Source organism: Macrosteles quadrilineatus, unplaced genomic scaffold (genome assembly GCF_028750875.1).
Source record: "Macrosteles quadrilineatus isolate MER2022 unplaced genomic scaffold, UCM_ALF_1.0 Scaffold_2__2_contigs__length_208266976, whole genome shotgun sequence".
NCBI lineage: Eukaryota > Metazoa > Arthropoda > Insecta > Hemiptera > Cicadellidae > Macrosteles > Macrosteles quadrilineatus.
In genome coordinates, this window is record NW_026542595.1 from 169,134,038 (window position 1) to 169,154,520 (window position 20,483).

The 20,483-nt window shown below is 34.1% G+C and overlaps 1 protein-coding gene across 1 annotated transcript; it reads right to left on the reverse strand.

The window, feature by feature from the left end:
* Positions 1–2,996: 2,996 nt before the first annotated feature.
* On the reverse strand, positions 2,997–13,334 carry LOC128986457 (protein SHQ1 homolog). The gene is made up of 11 exons (XM_054406837.1): positions 13,135–13,334; positions 12,094–12,244; positions 10,323–10,516; positions 9,865–10,034; positions 9,431–9,623; positions 8,796–9,004; positions 8,159–8,282; positions 7,071–7,231; positions 4,999–5,126; positions 4,115–4,223; positions 2,997–3,223 (listed from the first exon to the last, which is right to left on the reverse strand). The coding sequence occupies exons 2-10, from the start codon at positions 12,234–12,236 to the stop codon at positions 4,145–4,147; spliced, it is 1,401 nt and encodes a 466-aa protein (XP_054262812.1). The 5' UTR covers positions 12,237–12,244; positions 13,135–13,334; the 3' UTR covers positions 2,997–3,223; positions 4,115–4,144.
* Positions 13,335–20,483: the final 7,149 nt, after the last annotated feature.

Below are 20,483 nucleotides of genomic sequence, written 5' to 3' on the forward strand. Positions count from 1 at the left end.
GAATTAACTATCAATTATTATTATTTGCAAGTTACAAATAGGAAACTACATGACATTATGGTACCTATTCAATGACCCATGTATTATCAAAAATTTATAATTGATTACTTATTTTGATAATAAAAAGCATTCATTACAGCACGCAGCACTTATTGATATATATATATATATATTTAAATATATATATATACTGTATAATCATCAAAGTATCTGTTACTTTATACAAAATAAAATAGGTACACAATTGTGTGGCCAGTCAAAATTTATAAACAAACATTTTATTCTATAAAATACAGATGGTAAATAGGGGTTGGTTTAAAGGAAATAAAATACAAAACAGATTAATTAATTATTTTGATAAACGATAGAAAGGTTATGGAATTGATTGAACTAAAATAACCACAGGGAATCTTAAGTAGAAAAGTCGTCAACCACAATCTGTTTAATCAGTACATCGTTAGAGAGAGAGAGGGGGGAGAGAGAGATAGCAGATAGGGGCGTTTGATAGGGAATCTGAAAAAGTAAACAAACAAGGAACAACGACGCGACAATACTCGTTTATAACCTTATTGTCAAATCTAGGTCTTTGTAAGACAAAAGAAAATCACACCGTTTTAAACTTTAACCTAATTTTATACTCTTTACAAACAAACACGTCCTACATAACGGTTCTTGATATTTATCAATGTATCTTAGCAATCGTCACTTGCTCCATTGAAACACGAACGTCGATTGGCTGACATGACAGTGCAGCGTGGCCTCTCGACCAATGAGAACTCCTGTTACATACTTTGATTTATCTTAGATGGTCAACATTTACCATTCATTATAATATTACAAAATCGACATGGACTATGCGTATGGTGTTTTTCAATCAAAACTTATGTTATAGTAGCACTTAAAACTTCACTTAAACTCTTAAACTAGGTAGATAGTACAGATATAATATGGATCTACTTTTTGGTGCAATAGGCAAGTGCAAGCCTAACCCTCTGACTTCGATGTTGTAATTGAATCGAATTTTTCTAATGATGCGTAATGCAGGGATGAAACTGAACATTTAGACAAGTTTAGGTTATTTATTTTGTTCTAAAAATAAAAATAATACATTTAAAGATCTGACTTATTGATACAGACATTTTTTTGTATAATTTCGTGTTGAGGACACTCGCGCGCCGGTTGTCTGAGACTGAATTCTGACTGTCTGACATCTTGAAATGTAGATTGTATTGTGTTGTGCAATATCATCTGCCTGCAGTGCAGAGAGAACAGCTGAAAATAAACTTTAGCTGTTTTGAACTAAATAGTGTGCTAAGTTGGTTACTAAAGTTGTTAGCGTGATTACAAAACTAATAGATATCAAATAAATAAATGTTAAAATAAAATATCTATCCATCCCTGTCGGCTGTCGGTATCGGCGGAATCGGGCGAAATCGATGTTTGGCAATCGATTCTTGTTACCGATATTCCTAGTATCGGCAATGTCCGAGTATCGGTGGTAGCGATAATTGACACTTCCCTATCTAAAACTCATTTTGGAGTCCTGAATTAGTTTTAAATATGCATCGGGACGTAATCGTTGCATCGGGAGCTAACCGATGCATCGGTCTTTTTCGATGCATCGAGGCCAAATCGATGCATCGTGATTTCGATGCATGCTGAATCGAATCGCGATTCGATGCATCGAATCGAATCGAATCGAAATTTCGATGCATTTTCGATGCATCGCACACCCCTAGCTGTCGTTCAAAACCATATCGTGGATTTTGCCAATCATTTCAGGGTGGTCACTTCCACTAGTCATCCTAAACGGGGTTCATCTTGTGTCAATTTTTAAACTCATTCACTCAGTTGTAAACAGTTGCAATACAGGAGCAGATGTGCAATGACCTTGATCCAACTATGCTTTGATCTCCTTTGGTTTTAAAACCTTTCAAATGTAAATGTTTTACAACCGCTCGGAACTCACTTTTTTCCATTTTCCAAAATGCACAGAGGTTTGTTTACAAAATCATCAGTACAAATTAAAACAGCTGATGAATTTGACAGAAACTTTCAATGTTCTTAAACTGTCTAGTAAGTAGTGAAGTTGGCTGTAAACAAACTATTTTCAATACTTATGATGAGTGGTGTTTATATCTTTTTCTAAGGACTTGTTGAACCACCCTCATAAAAGTATTCAGCCTAATAATTAAACTTTACAAGCAATAAATGCATAAGCCGTCAACTGCAAATTTATTGCAGTGTCTAAGTTGTTTGTAATCAATTGAATGTTTGGAAATGGAAAAGAGCAGCAGCCGGTAATCCTTATCCATCTTGATAAGTAGCGTGTGTACCTAAAACATAACCTTATAGTGGTTGTTTAATTTGTGTGAAATAATTGCACCACTATATGAACAAATTTGATAACGTTTTATTTACATACAAATGAAGAAGTGTGCTAAATCATGACGTAAGTGAATCAAAACTAAACATTTTAATTTTAACAATCCAGCAACAGCTGTTACATAATAAATATTAAAATAAAGTAAAAATCAAAGGCATCACAGCTGTGCCACAGCCTCAATCAGCTTTCAACCTAAGTGTGACATTGTTTGAACTAGTCAAGAATATAAAACAGTGTTTTCAAGATGACTTGTTTAGAAGGAAATAAATTGTTAAAAGCGGCTTACTTTCAAAATTGCTTGGACAAGTATAGTTGGTAGTTTATTACCATCATCTGATGATTCAGGGTGTCTACCCGTCACTGAAAAGTCCCTGATTTTACTAGGAGGTCACCGATTTTCATTTTAAGATCCAAAAATTTACCTGACCGAAGAGTGAGCATAACAGCTAGCTAGGTATGTGATGTAAAATGATTAATCACTTAAAAGGATATATACATTTTCAAACTTATTATTTACATTCTTTATAAGTGACATTTTGTGTATGATTGATAATCAAACCACATCTAAAAAATATATCTGGTCTCTGCAGTTTCAAAATGTAAAACAAAATTGGAACAAAGAAACAACATGTGATATTATAATCAAGAAATATAATAGTAGTACAAATTAAAAATAACTCTAAATGGTAAAAAATAAACCTAGTTTTTCACGATATCCAACACTTTTGACTTTACACAGGTCCAGTACAATTGTTATCCATACTGGTTGAAATTTCAAAACATTTCTTGAGGTTGGACTTCTCACTCCTGGCCTAGTTGGAGGAAAATATTCCAGCCCTAGAAAGTAACGAATATAATTATTAATTACTAAGCAAATTTCGAAACTGATTTAATTAGTGAACAATATTTCATCAATTTGAGTAGACGGGTTCCCAAAAGTAATGGGAATTGGCTGAGGAGGATCTAACCCTCTAGTACACACGCGGCTAATAGTAACACCAGTACAAGCGCGAACTGGCATTCTGCGTTTTACTTCTTACTGGAAACGTTCTTTTATATACCTAATAAAGTTCATATAGCATCAAAATGCAGGTGTTTCAGTTAAGAGCCTGAGGTGTGAAAACATTCCCTTAATTCCTACATTCCCTTAATGTAGGAATCACAGTTCCGTATATGAAATCAGGTGATTGTAGAAGCCATGTTGAGCTAGAGGGGTCCACTTGTTAGTCTGGTACAAAGAATGTCAATCAATCATGAACCTAGTCTGTGTGTGTGAAGCTTAATGGTGCCAACACACACTTTCAATTGGTAAATTACCAGTTTAATTTTGCTGTAATATTTTAGTGAAACGGTTAAGAGCCGCTCTCATTCTTAAACCGGTAGTAGGGCATTAGGAAATAAAATATAAAGCCAATACTCGTTAATACCATTATAGTTCTGGAAGTTATGTGACTTATTAGAGAGTTAGGAGCTGACATTAAAATATTAACTGTTTGTCGTTTCATTTAGATTGCACTTAAAACAAATTATTTGCTTGTAAGTACAAGCAAGTTTAATTTATAATGATTTTCAAAACTTACCGGTACCCAAGTCTAAACTTAAATTTAAAAAACCTAATATATAGTCATGTAAGTTGCTTGGAAAAGCGTGTGGAACAGCATATTAAATTATTAAAAACTTAAACTAATACTAATATTAACTCTATTGATAATTTGGTAAAACAATTACCAGTTAGGGATCTCCAACATAGCTCTATTATCAACTCTCTGGTGAACTGTCGTCATCAGAGTCTAGCGTCGATTCTCCGCTGCTGGTGTCAGAATCACTACTTGTTGAACTGAAACATTTATTTGATTTGAATATTTTTACAATGGACATTGTGCAGTTTTTCAGTCTTTACTTTAGAGGGTTAAATAACAATGAAATGAAGATATATAAATTTATATTTCCAGTAGATACTTGAGGATTCCAATTTGTAACATGTACTATAATGCCGGGTAAATACTTGAAGTGTGCTTCTGCTAATAATTTAATTTCTCTCAAAAGGTTTATTTACAGTTAAACCAGAAAGATCTAGTGATCGAATACTATTGCTATAGTCCTCGCCACCCTAAGTTGAGGCAGCGAAAGGCCGCACTTAGATATACGCCGTGCGGCCTTGGGCTGCCTCAACTTAGGGTGGCGAGGACTATAAACCCTCTGACTACAACTTATGTAGGCCTACACATATTCAACTATGTGTACATCCTTTAGTTCCTGTAGTTCTCGTCCTTTAGTTTTGAAGCAATTGTAGTTTTACATTCTAGGCATTATCAACCATCAAACATTCTTCAAACAAACTAAAGGTTCAATGGTAACATGATGTGTAGGCCTATTTAAAGAGATAAACGGTCAGAAGTTCTAGCAAAATATTTTATTTTTCATTTCCAAGTCAAAGGCCCACGTACCTACTAGCACCAAGTCCATTAACAATAAGGTACGTTGTTCGTTTCTTAGGCGGGTTACACACCGGTATCGCGGATATGATGTCGCCGATATTTCTGATGTCGCGGACATGATGTCTGCGACATGTAATAAAATGCAACCATGGGAGAAGGGGGTTAAAAACTCACCTTTCCTCAGATTGTATTTGAATTTTATTCATTTTTTCAGTCAGGAATTCCTCTTCTTCTTGGACAAGCAAGGCTGCCTGTTCTAATTCCTCTAGATCAAATCCAATGTCATTTTTAGAAACAGTAATCTGAAAACCAAACCATTTTATTCCAACTTTTTTAATTTATTTAACGTGATATAATCATATTGGAAGTGATCAACGAAGCATATGACTGCAGTGGCCTATTAACAGAGCTTGATTTTTATAGAAGTACCGGAATTACAATATCTTTAGAACTATAACCCATCTTTCATTACTCTCTCATTCCCTCCTCATGCTTTTACAGTATATCCAAACAAAACACAATACTATAGCATTAGTTTATGAATCAAAATTTAACGAGTATAGGAGACGGGCCAGACTAAATTAAATTAATGAATAAAATAAAAATATTATTTATTGTCTTTTGAATTTTTACAAATTATAAAAAAAAATGTCAGGATACATCTAAAATTATAGCTCAGTCAGTTAACACGTTCGCTGCTGAAAACATTTACACAGGCGCTCCCTAAACTTTAACGGCGAGGCCCGGCCAGAGCCCCGGCGCACTACTGAATCAGCGATCGCTTTGGGCATTGAAATGTCTCAGTAAGGCGAATCACAAAAGAGCAGTGGTGATTGTTCTGTGTTACCCCAAAATTGGATGTAGTTCACTGAAACACCCAATGGTAGCAGCACTGCCTGGATCAATAGCCAGTGTCTTTGTAATATGGCTCGAATAGAAAAAATCCCCGAAACAGGGACAAAGCATTGCCAGACGGGATTTACAGGAATGTTTAGTACCAACCTACACCAAAATAAAGTTCGCATTCTAAGCTACAGCCTGGCAACAATCACAACGTTCCCGACCATGTCCTGGACTGACACAATGTTTGGTTTGGCAGAGGAGCACACTACTGATTTAGCAGTAGGCCGCGAGCAGCGCTAGTGCAGTGCTACTACTATAGCAGTAGGCCGCAGCGAACATGTTAATGAATACAATAATTGAATACTTATAGCTAACTAAAAAAGGGACATATTACAATAATTATTTTAAATATTACAACTGTAGAATCTTACTGTTAAAAAATTCCTCCAAACTATAAAATGGGTTTGTGGACAGCCAAATGATGACATCACTGCACACTGGCCACCTTGCCTCAAGAGACATGTTGTTTTCATTGTTCTTGTATACAATTCTTCCTCTACATAAAGGCCTGTCTACATGCTACGATATATATTGCAGCGATCTGATTGCACCAACAAATCGTTGCGATAAATTGGACATTGATGTTCGGTCCATATGCAATGATTTTTTGCCCCAACTTTCTTTGCAATTGTTGGTCTTTTCTCAGTTGTGATCAACATGGAAGATACACTGTTGTGGTTCCTGTATGTAATTTGTTTGACAAGAGTGATGAGAAAGGGACAACCCAAACCAAGAAGTAAGTGGGGTCGTTCTTGGCTTCTCAAAAGAGAAAAGTTTTCGCATATGAGATTACGGGGAGAGTTGAGAGATGAATCGAATTACTGGCAACTATTTGAGAATTACAAGACTGTCATATGTCACAAGGCTACATACCAGTTGAGGTTACTGGACGAGAGAACTAAAAAAAGGGCACAATTAAACTGGGTTCAGAGCAGATAATCGCAGCTATAAGTTGAAACGCTGTCTACACGTTCCAACGACGAAATCGTTGCCAATCATCACCAGAAAAAAAATCATAAACTGTCAAACCTCGATATATAACATCGACCTTCCGTCCACACGCTCCGATTATCGTAACGATATGGTTGGTACCGATCAGATCGCTGTAATATATCGTAGTGTGTACTGTAGTGTGTTTGACATGTGTCACACATTGGAGTGGCTGCCGCCAGATATGTAGACTAATCATCACTCAGTCCAGTCTTAACTAGGATAGAGTAGTAAACTTGTCAATGGAGGGGTCAAGATGTTTTACTCATCATCAGAGAAGAGGCTAGAATGTTATAATGGATTGACAACATGTTTCAACAACTGTATAAAATAGTTGATTAATTGAGAAGTACCTCCTCCAAAGCCTTGGTAAACTTTGCCAGTTTCGTCTCAGACGCTCGCTGAAGCCAGATGCAATAGTCATTGATGTACAGCTGGTTCAACAAATATCTCGGCTCGCTGGCTGCAAACATTGAATGAACTTCCACAAGGCACTTTAGCACCCTTCTACGGCCTAAAACAGTAATTAAAATGCTTATTGCTTGATAGCAAGAACAAACATTTGTATTCTAATTCCATATATTATGTACTGTGGCAATCAAGGTAATGTATTTGTAGGCTAGAGTAAATAGTTTCAATCTACTTCTAACATCTACATCTAACATCATCATTTAGGTATATTATTGTAAGTAATAGGTGTAAAATGGATTAAAAAAAAAAATATGTAAATTGCAAGGTTTAAAATTACGGTACTTAATTTCTCATGTTAGGAGCTTTGTGGAGTAAACCTCTAAAAATTGTGTAATTCAAACAGTTTTAGATCCTAATAACTATATAGTTCAGGTTCTCACTTCAAATAAATACCTTTATAAAAATACATAACAAAAAAAAAACAGCAACACCACAGGTCGGATTAAGGCTTTACAACAGTCTACCCACTAATTTCAAAGAAATTAACAGTATTTCAAAATTTAAAAATGATTTCAAACAATACCTTTTACAGAAATATGATTATAAGATTTCCGATTATTTAAATGATAAGTAAATGTATTTTAGTTTAAACTATGTGGATTTTAGTTTTATTATGTAGTAAGACCTCTGACAATATTACCTGTTTCACCACCTAACGCTGGATCTGTGAAATGTTTTGTGATAATAAAATAATATTTAATTTAATTTCATTTCATTTCACACGTAACACTACTCTCCGAGAATCTAGAAGCGTGGGTGGCGACACACGGGAGCAGGTTCCATACTACGGGACTCTTCAATTGGTGCTTAGAAAAAGGCACGTGAAGTACAGATACTCCCCCACCTTAGTTCACAACAGGTAGGATATGGTACTGACTGACATTGGTAGATTAGATATTGTACTATTCAAAAGACCTTAAGCCACATATGTAACCAATAAAGCATATTTGTAACCAAAAACAAGGCTTACCAAGTTTAAAAATGGATATTGTGTCCTTCAAAACCAATTTAGCCAGATCCCAGTTTCTGTAGAGAGGAAACGTAAGCGAACGACGGATGCAACTCACTGTAACACCATGAAGGCTTGAGAAATTCTGTTAAACAGAGAAAGCAAATCATTTACTAGTTCTAAGAAATGAAAAAATGATAAGAGGGGGGTTTCAAGTTAAAATGGGTTTTTTCAGTAGACTAGTGGTTAATGCAGGGCCTAAGGAAAGAGTACCAAAAGCACACATAAAAAATCTTTTTTTAACAGAGGGCCAGGCTTACGAGTTACCGTGGGATTGCACCACAGCTGGAACAGCTTATTGTGCACCACATCACAACATGATAAATACCATAGTTTAAAATAGGATTATGAAAATGGTTGTCCTTTATCAGGTAACCTCTAATTGTATTTTATTATTTATTTTTCTTGTTTTATTAGTTGTCAACATTCTGGACAGCCCTCTGATCTGTTGGAAAGTAGGAACATATTATCAAGATATACAAGTCTAGAAGTTAGAGGATATTAATTTTACTATGAGATAACCCTCAACTTTCTCAGTAGGCCCTATGAGTTGTTCACATTTGTAGGCCTTATTTACAAATTCCATGTACATACTCACAGCAAACCATGACAAAGTGGCACTTAGTTTATTAATGGTCCAAGCAGATTCAACATTATTTTCTCCGAGAGTCGTCCGATGGTTGTAGGCATAAGCAAACACAATGTCAACTAAAGACAGCCACACTCCAGTTTTGTCTTCTCTACTCAGTAGAAACTCTTTGTTGCCAAGTTTCTTTAAACAATCCTTTTCCTTGTGACTTAGTTTCACTGAAAATATACATGCGGAATGGATTAAGTATAGCCTAATGTGTCTACGTGCATGTAGAATCAGAACTACTTTAATGCTTCTGATCTCTACCTTAAACAATCTTGTGGCTCATTATGTTCAATATTGTTTAAAATTCTTACTATATGACAAACTATTTATTTGCATATCAAGTCTAGATAATCTCTCTGTTTGTGTGTAATTTGACAACCCTTCAAGTAACTTAGAATTTCTTTGTTGGCAAAAGACAACAGAAAATATTGGCCTAAGATACCTACCATTATCAAATAAGTTAGTCTTTTTGGATTTATAACTTACAACTCTTCTAAAAGAATTTGGGGAAGATTGGCAGCAGAGTTTGTTTTAGCTTGGATAAGAAAGGAGATTTAATTTAAGTTAATATATTTTAGTCTCAACACAACACTTACCAGTATCAGTTGTCTCGGTACACCAGGGTGGTGTATAACTCATGTATTCTTCTATTACTTCAGGTTCCATAAAGTCAGCTAGGTAGTGGTCTGGGCAAAACCTGTTACTTTCATCTTTAATTTTGAGTTCTTCTCTTTGTGAAGCAAGTATGCCATCTGGTTCTGGCAAGTCAATAATTTCTTTGAATTCTGACTACAAAACAAAATAGTCATGTTATTGTGGGATATAATTGTTTTCAGTAAGGTTGACTAATAATTGTTTAGCCACTTAACATTGTAGCTCCCCTAATAAATTTAATGTTAGGTTAGAAGCTATTTTATTCAGCCTATTTAAAATGACTGACATTGAAAACCCAATTAACCAAATGCTAGTTGTGGGCCTACCTATTAAAAAAGGACTTTAGAGCTGCATAACACTGATCTTAATTACTAACCTTAACCTGTTGAAAAACTCCAGAGGTTAAGTTTCCAAAACCATATTTCGAAGAGTTTTGCAGTAAAGTTACTTGTTCATTTTGGGGAAGTATTTGATCAAACAACCATTCATCCTCATCTTCATCCTCTTCTTCGGCTTCGTTGTCACCAGTATTTTCTGAGGATAGGCCTAAAATATTTAAGAAGATACACATTACTATAGGTTGCCTACGGTAACAGGCAGATATGGTTTGTGCTACTAGTAGGCAGAAAAAAAAAGAATGACATCGCCACGATAGCTGAATTTTCAAAATCATCATAAGCCACTAGGATGAAGTTGGTTAAAATATGAGGACATACAAGAACCCATAGCAATGTTAAAAGAATTGTGCACAATGAATTTTGAGAAACGTAGTTTAGTTAAAACAAATTTTTCTGCGACATATCAATAACATTTTTTTCTTCTTGTATATTTTACCTGAAACAACCTCAATTGTTGGTTTGATGTTTTGTTGGGTCCGTTTGGGCGCCAAAAGAGTACCCAACAAATCTAAGTCGGGAAACACTTCTCCTGCTTGTACCTTTTTAAGTTGCACCTCAAACTCCCCTTTGTCCGAATCGAAACTTGCAGGCGGTTCATCATTGTCTACTATTGCACATGGAAAATGTAGTCTGAAAAGAATAATATCTTATTGTTGAGTCTTATAAGGTAGGCCTAGATGATTGCTGAAGTTGCTCCATATGTTTACAATAACTCACTGTAATTGATAACATCAACACTTTAAACTGCAAAGATTAAATCAGCGATTTAATTTTCCCTATTTTTATTATGTTTAAAACCTCATTTAATAGACATTCTCCTACAGAAAGGTTAGGTCCTCATGAGTTGCATACTACACCTGACTGTGGCAGGATTTTAATACCCAATCAATATTGGAGACTCCTGGCTTGTGAAACAACACCTTACGCTGCTTGTTCAATCATCAACACCGATCAAGGGAAAGGTATAGTTTTCAGCCAATTTCATTGAGTTATACGCCCTACTTGCAAAGATAGTTTTTCAGAGAAGATTTTTAAGTGTTACTCTTACTTGTCTGATATCGGCATTTGAGTCTCAAAAAGATTATAACATGTGCATAGCCTATAATACTGTGGTTAAATTATTGTTTTTAACCCTCCAAGTGTATCTAGTTTTGGTCTTAATGTTCGCCCATTTATTGCGCAATCGCAGGGTTTTATTAAAATGTATCTTAGAAACTTAAAAACAATGTAAAGTAGGCTATACTGTTTTATATATCATTTTGTTTGGAAAATTATGGGCTTCGATGTAACATATAAAACATTACAAAAAAATGTTCAACAATTTTTGTGGGGTTAACATTTCTCAAAAATTATAAAATAAATGAAAAAATATATGTTTGCGCTCAATAAATTGTTATAATTTATAGGTCTACAAATATTTTAAAATAGCCACTTTGTTCAGAATTTTATGAGGATTCCAAAAATATAATAATATAAGGAAGTAGATTTGCAAATAAATAAGTTATGGGCAAAAAACAGATTTCGGTACATAGCGTTTAGCTAAGAATGCATAAGTAGCCTAACCATAGCTAGGAATCTGGCTGATAATTTACATCAATATCACTACCTACTTCTTCAGGATCATCAACCAGCCCTTCAAAATCACTTAAATCTTCTTATAATGCACCACGTATATCACTACTTTTGATATTTAACACTAAAACAATGATAAACGTAATAAAACACATCAGTCATCAGTGCGAGGTTAACCGAGCTGTTTACAAATACGCACGTCAGCTGTCTGCTACAATTATGATCGGCTTGAGAAAAAAAGTGCTTTGAGACAGACCTCGGGAGAAAGCTTAGAATCTGCCAAATAAAATGATACCTAAGTTAGTTGAACTCGATCCAGTTCAATCCGATTTTGTCAGTCATAGAGCCTTCGCCGTAAACAGTGTTTGTGAGTCGAAAAATCGACACATAACACTACACAAAGTGTGTTATGTGTCGATTTTACGACACATAACACTGGGAGGGTTATTAGATTGAATGCTCATAATGTAAGCAAGAATTTATTCCTTTATTTCTAGCTTAAGCAATTCAAATTGGATTCATTTCTTTCAAATAGGTTATTATTAAGCTCAAATTTTGTATCATAAACAGTGTTTTTAAGAGAAAAAAAGATAGGGCTATTAACTTATTAATTACAAAAACCTCAACAAACTTACCTCAAAAAATATGGTGATGAATAGAACCAGAACACAGATTCTAGGACATTAATTTCAACTTCTTTCAGCTGTGTGTATGGAGCATGAATTTTGATGAAGAGGTGTTCGTCATTTTGAGTAATGTTAAATGAAGGAGTCAGCATGTTTTATTCTGAAAGTATGTTACATCCTGTGGTTAACTTATTTAAATAAAATATTAAGTTATTACATAAAATATTCATTTAACTTTTATGGGTAAATCTTTCGTTCGTTTGTGGTAGCCTAAAGAGTATACTGACAGCAGCTATTTCAGCAGATAAAGAACACTAGCATTGACTATATATACCTACAGGTAGGTATATACTATACTGTAGGTATATATAGTCAATGACACTAGCTAACTTACTAAAATGTTTGGATTATGTTTTGAGCTAAGCCTCAGTTTTAGACAGAATTACATTCTAGATTTGATTACAGGATTACATGTAGGCCGGTTGCACTTTAGTTTACGTCCTACATATTATACATTAACTACCAGCTGATTATAAAATGAAACTGTTCTAAACTAAACCTAACCTTAACCAAACTGCAGTATGTGAGTAAATGTAGGACGTAAACTAAAGAGCAGCCGGTAGGCCTAGTCGCTGTAATACATTACCTAGTGCATTTTTTTATAGCCTGTATCAAACAGGTATCTTTGGACCCTACACATAACACGACTAAGTTAGCCTATGCTATAAAAGGATCATAAATTATATTATTGGCCATAACATAATGTATTTGGAAAGACTCTATTTGTGCCTAACTTACAAGTCACTTAGGTATTTTAAGTTATTATTATCCTTGACCTCTGCTGATTAGGGCCTAGGCCAATGATAAAAATAAACTTGTTGCTCTGTTGTTCTTTTTTGGGGAATCTTTTGTACATAGGCCTAACCTAAATAGGTTTGAGTAGGCTTAACTAGGCTACTATACTATATCTACCAGTAGGCCTATTATTTTGTGGACTTAACCTAAAAATATTGATTTCCTACCGTAGATTTCATTGATAAAATATCCTACCTTAGAATCCAAGAGGGAATTGAAAACTAGGTTATGTCATACTAGACTCGGCCTATGCCGATATCACGGAAAATGTAGGTATTGTTTAAATTCAACAATTTAATGCGCTTAAATTAAGTTACTATATAGTAAAGACACTAGTTACTATAAGTTTAAAATGACCATCTTTATCTCTAGACCCGGGGGAATGAGCCAAAATGAGCACGAGCACGTTGTTCGTTGTTTGTTGTTGACTTGTTTTGTTTTTGACACTTTGTTTGACAAATTGACAGTCTGTTTTTTTTTACACTTTTTCACATGTTGTTGTTTGTTGATGTTTTTTTTCTTCTTAAAGTTAAGTTTTCATTACATTTAGCAGGGTAGGCTAGCTAAGAAGCTTAACCATGCAGTTGATAAGTCAATTAAAATATTTTACATTAAGTTTGTGATATGATCTGTAATATTATTACAAAGATTGGTGTTATAATTACTGTAAACGCATCTGTATGATTTTGTAGACTGTAGTCAATGGTGATACTTAAGATTTGTACTTTTGATTCAACTTGAAGGTTTTATTAAAATCACGTGAAACTTTGATAGTAATCGTGATCCCTGATCAAATATTAAAAATAATCATGGCTGCCCTAACATTAATTTAATTAATTTGCCGGTTTTTTATTTGAATTCCAAAAGGACAAACTCCTGAGGGTAGAATTTTTGTTATCTTCAAACTGCTCCTCTGTGGTTTTCTTCGGCGAAATGCACTGTCATCCCGCAACCCTAAAAAGGAAAAGGGACCACCTGCCATGAGGGACTCATACTCCGTGAAAGTTACTTATGCGCGTTTTGAATATACCTCACAGACGTAGAAATTATTGTTCTCCTTGTTTATGAGTGATTTTAATCAATGATAAGAAGTACAAATTAATTAATGATTGTTATTTGAAAAGCCCAAGTAGCAGACGTTTCATAACACTTGATGGTAACTCCCTACATAACTATGTTTGAGTTTCAGTTTTGATTGGATACATCAGTTTTGGGTCCCTTTGAGCCCCAACAAGTGGTTTTCGAAGTGATATCTGTGTGTTTGTGTCTGTATGTGTGGATGTGAACAGATCTACAGACCACACCTGTAGTCCTATTTTGATTAAATTTGGTATGTAGATACTAATCCATGGTATCTCCAGACATTTTTTAATTTTTTCAAAATTTTGTTTTTTAATGTTGATTTTTCCTTTCAAAACCATAAAATAACAATTTTTTTTTAACCAGTCTCGATTAAAATTACTACGTTATGGTCCTTTAAATTTTTGAATAAAATTGTACAAATCCCATTTCCGTAAAAATTACGGTTCAAAAGTTATTGTAACTTATGTTATTTTCCCATTTAAAAGACCCATAAAGATGTGATAAAGATGGGTGTTGGATTAGGAAAAAAGCCGGTTTTAACTGTAATTCTAAACAATTGTGCAATTACCATTGCTGTAAAAAAACACGGTTGACGGTTCAAACGTTATTTCAACTTTTGTGATAAAATATCATAGCTACTCCCACCGCTTACCCATGAAAAAGGTTGTTTACTAGCTTATGGGAGGAAGTACGTATCAGATTGCTGATACCGTTAATTATGATTGTTTTAGAACGAAATTTAATTTTAAAATGTTTTTATTCTTCAATTTTACAGTGGCCAATAATTCACCCAATTCCTTGACAAATAAATATCTGGTGAAAGAAAATTAATCATTCTGAACCTTTGCAACAGGAACAATGACTGTTGGCGAGCACATTATTTTGTTTCATACAAATCCTAATCTTGGTATCATGTACAAGTATTAGTATCCTCTTCACCGGAAGGAAGTGTGCTTAACATATGTTGAGGTCGAATGACGGATTATCCTCAGCAGGGTGACCGGAAGCAAGATTACCAAGCGGAACCTCAGGGTTGCCATCTTGATAAACCGGATGGATTTTCTCTACGTCGATAAGGATAATGAATTAATACCAAACTTCCTGAAAACAAAACCACCAGATAGTGTTCACATAAAGGCGAGAGGACCCCCGGTTTTTAAATTGAATCATCCTTCTTATTATTCTAATGAAACAAAAATTGAATGCATCCTTACATGTTCATTACTGATGGAATGTTATGAAAAATAAAATAAATATTCTAAGGGGGGTCTCTTTATTGTACAGTGAACTGAACCACCTTACACTGGACTAATTAGGGTTCCAAGTCGAACGGATCATATTATTATGGAAAGGCAGCGACCATATTCAGAGACGATTTGGGCTCCAGTTTGTAAGACGCTTGAATAATGTATTTTAAAATTGAAAAATAAATAGTAGGCCTACAGAGCTACATTACTTATGCTCCAACACAATGCCTTGCATTAGCAATTGCGCATTCCTAGCTTTAATCATATGAGATTGTATGACTTCTGTCATATTTTTGGATTTTTTTATCAAGCAAAGTCCGTACCAATAACTAATGAGGTGTTAAATTAAAAAAAAAATCGAGTAACTGATGCCATGCACACAGTATTAAGATGTAGTGAAAATTGTGATATTCGTTTCAACAGGTTGGGTTACTGCGTAATGTTGCGTTTTCGCTGCTGTACATATATAATCAAGATGTATAACCAGTTGTTTGTAATTAAAAATTTCCTTTTGCCGTGTTGACAATTTTTGATTTCAAGGAACTGAGTTTTTATGGAGGAACACCGCAAGTAAAATATTTATGCATCATAATATGAGTTCTAAAATATTAGAATGTATATTAGAAAAATCTATATAATTAATACGCTACATGAAACTTTGTCGGTTGAACTCCTCCGCCATTACTTAACCGATTTTATCCGTTGACGTCTCATTGGAAAGAGCGGGTTGCGTAGATTTGCAAACTGGCCTTACATTTTTGAAAAAGTCCCTTGGGTTCTGCCCCAGTGGCTTTGAAAGTTCCCATGTTATCCTTATGAAGAACATAATTGTTTACATTTTGATCAGCTGTATAATTTAATTGCTGTTATTTGTTTTTCAATTCAATGTAACGCATTGAGTACATTTGTTTACAATTTGAGTTTGTGTAAACGTAACCCCCAAGATGGATCGTGTTAGTATGGTTTTATCTTAAATTTGTGTATTTATGGTTGTTTTGTGTACCTATGATTTGTTTATTTGTTGTTTTTTTTCTTTTAAATGCCTCGGACACGACGAAAACGAAACATAGACAGGAGGCGTAATCGTGATAACGACCGCAGCTACAAATCAGTGGCGCGTAATAGCACAGAAAACATACCATAGTAGTATGTTTTCTGTGGTAATAGGCTTAACTCATCACAGTCAGCACCTGACCCTGGACAATCTCAACTATTAGGTTACAAATGCGCCCTAACACTACCCCAAAAAGACTTTTCGTTCTCAATTGGCCCTCTATCAATGACCTGTGTTGCCTGTACAGCGAGGCATTTTGAGAAGGAGAAAACCGGCTGGAATGCTTTAGGTTTATCAATAACGAAGATAAACATGGTCTGAGTTACACACCGGTAATCTTTGAGTTGACTCTTTTAAACTCATTGTAATTATGGCTGTTATTCCTGTTTTAAAACTCCTGTAATACATTGCAATTGCTCGAATTCGAGCAACATGTACGCTAGTTTGTATTATTTCAATACTAAATACAACTGTACAATTCAGCAATATTACAGTGCACGAAAACAATAAGCACCATGTACAACCTGATTTGGTGGAACGTAAAAGGTTAAGGTAAAAATGCGACGTAACATCTCGTTGACCATTTTATGATATTTATTACCAAATTTAAATGTAATGACCATTTTATAACTGGGTATTTATAAGGGTCAGTTAACTAGGTTATTTATTCGACACATGGGAAGCATTACATAAGTTCACCATTTTATAGATTTTATAAAAAACCTTTAAATGTGTATTAATCGTATGGATATTACTTACCTACAATGAAAAGTGTACATTAAGGTAAATTTAACACAAATCAAAATCCGAAAGAAACTAGATTGCATCGTAATAAATAACCTTTACTTACCAAAGATACTTAGCCTACCTCTGGCTTGTTAATTTATGAAGAGTACCTAGGGGCCGAGCCATGGCTCGGTGTAGTTTAAAACGAGTGTAAAAGCGATATAAAGGAAACTCACGTTTTATTTACAACTAATTTTGGCTTTTATTATTTAAGTTTCAGTGGAATTTCATTTATGATTGAAATTTTAACCTGGCAATCCTCACACATTTTATTTTACAGTCAATGAAAAGTCGCTCGTTTATACTTGCATAAACATTGTTTTGACATTTTGTTTGAAATTAAAACAGCTGATTACTTTGGGGATTAAGTTTTGGTAAGAGAGAGCCAAGTTAAATAATCAGTATTTAATCGGAACTTGGAACTATTTTCACTATATCGCGTTTTCTGCAGTGTAATCTTTGTTCAATAGTAACAAGTGATGTTTTTCCTTTTGTACTGTTTTCTGTTATTTGCTAGTATACTGTGGGCGGATGGCTTATTTTGAACACATGTTACAACTTACGTCTTTTGTTTACTTTTTCCTTGTTATTTTGTTTAACCAACATGGTTACTTAGCAACCCATAAGGCCAATGTTAAAAAGTTTTGACTTTCAATTTCATTTTTTTACTTAATTAGATTTTTGTAGGCAGTTTTAACTGCATTAAACACGTTTTTAAGCCAGAAATTAATTATTTACAACAAATTTAAGGAAATCGTCGAAGCCGTTTTCGAGACCTTTGTGCAAGCAAGCAAGCATACATACAAGCAAACGTTGCTCATATAAGAGTATAAAATAATAATAATAAATTTAATAAAATGGTTGAACCCAAATAAACACAATCTCCCATATCAATGAATTTAAAAATCACAATCAGAAATATTTTCCAACAATGATTCCAACTGCTTATTAAAACCCTGAGCCATTATTACGGTTCATTTGTTTCAAACATTACCAAACATTTACCAACAGGTTGCTACCCTTTTACCATTTGATTTCTGGCACCCCAAGATTATAGAGGTCGTCGTCCCATTTGTTTGGCCAGCAGAGCATTGTCCAAGCTAAGCAAGACCACACAAGACACTCGACCGCAGATTTTGACCGTTTTACAACGTGTTATTTACAAGCCTATGTCGTCGACCTCACCAATGTTTAGATGTCAAAATTCACGCCCCAAGTGTCACATTGTCTACAGTCTTTCACAACATCCTCATTTCTAACGGGTAGTTCTCCACTGTTCATTGACTTTATCTTGAAAACCTTACGAGAACAACGAAATACTGTAGCTGTGCCAGTATAACGGTCTTCATGCCTTTAGTATTAAGTTGATTGGCTGAGGAAAGCTTCAAAACTATTGATTCACTCAAAATTTTCGTGTAGCTATATTCATAATTGCGAAAGGGTTTTTGTAGTAGTTTCAGTAACTGTAACGTTAAGCGAGAATTTTATCCCAGAATGTAAGTCCGAAGTTTCATCATAAAATTGACCCAGACCCCTCCTCTCTAAAATCGATAAACAAATAGTTCGGAAAATAATAAACCTTCAACAATCGGTTTAGGATGGATTTTATAAATCAACTAGCGTATAAACGTTGAATATCCTCGTTGTGTTAGGAACGCCTAAAATAGATTTGTCATTTTCGATCCTGCTTGTACGTCGATAGATATATCTCGAGCTTCTTTATCCAGCCTCGAGATTTTAAGTGAAGCTGTAAAAACATTCAGTATAATCAATGTATTTGGACCTTAAGGAAAATATATAATACAAATAACTCAAAATATTTGCATTGAAACAAAATAATGGCAAGACATGTGACAAGACGTTATGTAAAACTGCTGTTTCATCGTTTCATGTTATCCAGCAAACGTCAAATTATTATACACACTGTATTTGTTAGTTATTCTACCTTGTAGTTATTGCATTTATTACATTATTATAAAATGTATTACATTATTAGTATGTATTGCAGAATATTAGACTGCAATAAAACCGCCAAAACTCTGTTGAACGTCAACACCACGTTAATGTTCGCGTTTTCCATTGCAAATAGTATCAATGATGAATAAGGCTAAAACTCTCCCTTACCATAAATTAACCACCCTACACATATCAGACAATCCATATCTAAGTTCCCAATTTCTCCTGATATAAACACCGAGCTAATTTTAAATCGAAACGAGATTTTCTTGACAGGATCCCAGAGTAAATGAAACACAAACAGATCTAATTAAGTTGTAGGTCGGGGGATGCTGCTGACAAAGGGATGTTGTTGTTTATTCTGACCACAGCACACAGCTGGTCGACCGATGTCACCAATATTTTTACACCCCCCAATACAACCCCTATAAACACCCCATGGGAACCAGTAGCTATTGACACTCGGATCGTTCAAGTGTATATTTTGCTGGACTGATTTTCCACATCCGTTTCGACCCTGTTGTTTTTGATGAGTTGTCAATTTTATTTTTACGAGATCAAAAGTTTCTTCTGAACATTCTTTAGTATTACAGTCATTTTTGGGTTGTTTATGTTTGAAGTAGTGTCAATTAATGTTTTCAATGATTAAATTTTAATTGGAAAGAAATTAGTTCTATTTAATTTTTTCAAGGCTACTATGGTTAATCAATTTGAGCGATGGCAAAATTAGTAATGGTTTTTTAATACAGTAAAACTGGAGTGAACTGTTTACCTTTTATAATATCTTATAAATATTTAATTTGTTAACTGAAATAATAAGTATATTAATCAGTATAAAATCATTGATGTAATGTTAACTTTAAAGAGATGTGTTTGTACTTTGTCTATTCGTTTATTGTTATTAAATTGTTGTGAATTTTAATATTGAAAGTTATTTCTTAAGGAAGATCGAAGTTGGTTATATACTTTATACTTTAATACTTTCAACTGAAATGAAGACCATACGAAAGTTAATATGTATATCAATTACATATTTTGTTTCATATTAATGACACTTGATTAAGTTTCCGACCTGTTCTACAGTGTTGTAGTAAAATTATAAAAATCTTCCATGATTTTTCGTAACATTAAAATTAATATTACCAACTTAAAATGTCTTATCTAATGCAGTACAAAAATCAAAATAAAAAAATAGGAATTTAATTTCATTGATCATAGCTTGTAAAAACGATTTTAGAATCAACGAGCTAAATTAAATGAACAGTGATCAAATCCACTGAAATTATTTAGTGGCTAATAACAAAGTTGTTTAATAATAAGGAACCATACAGAAAAAAACACCGCCTACAGAAAAAAGAGAAACTATAAAAATGCAAACTATACGGTGATGAATATAAACCAGCAGATGAGAAACAATT

What these genes read in the sequence shown, in the direction of transcription:
- LOC128986457 (XM_054406837.1), bottom strand. Translation starts at nt 12,236, where the DNA reads ATGCTGACTCCTTCATTTAACATTACTCAAAATGACGAACACCTCTTC. An exon ending in TCATCACCATATTTTTTGAG is followed by an intron (nt 10,517 to 12,093) that starts GTAAGTTTGTTG and finishes TATTCTTTTCAG; the next exon opens with ACTACATTTTCCATGTGCAA. An exon ending in TACCGAGACAACTGATACTG is followed by an intron (nt 9,005 to 9,430) that starts GTAAGTGTTGTG and finishes GTATATTTTCAG; the next exon opens with TGAAACTAAGTCACAAGGAA.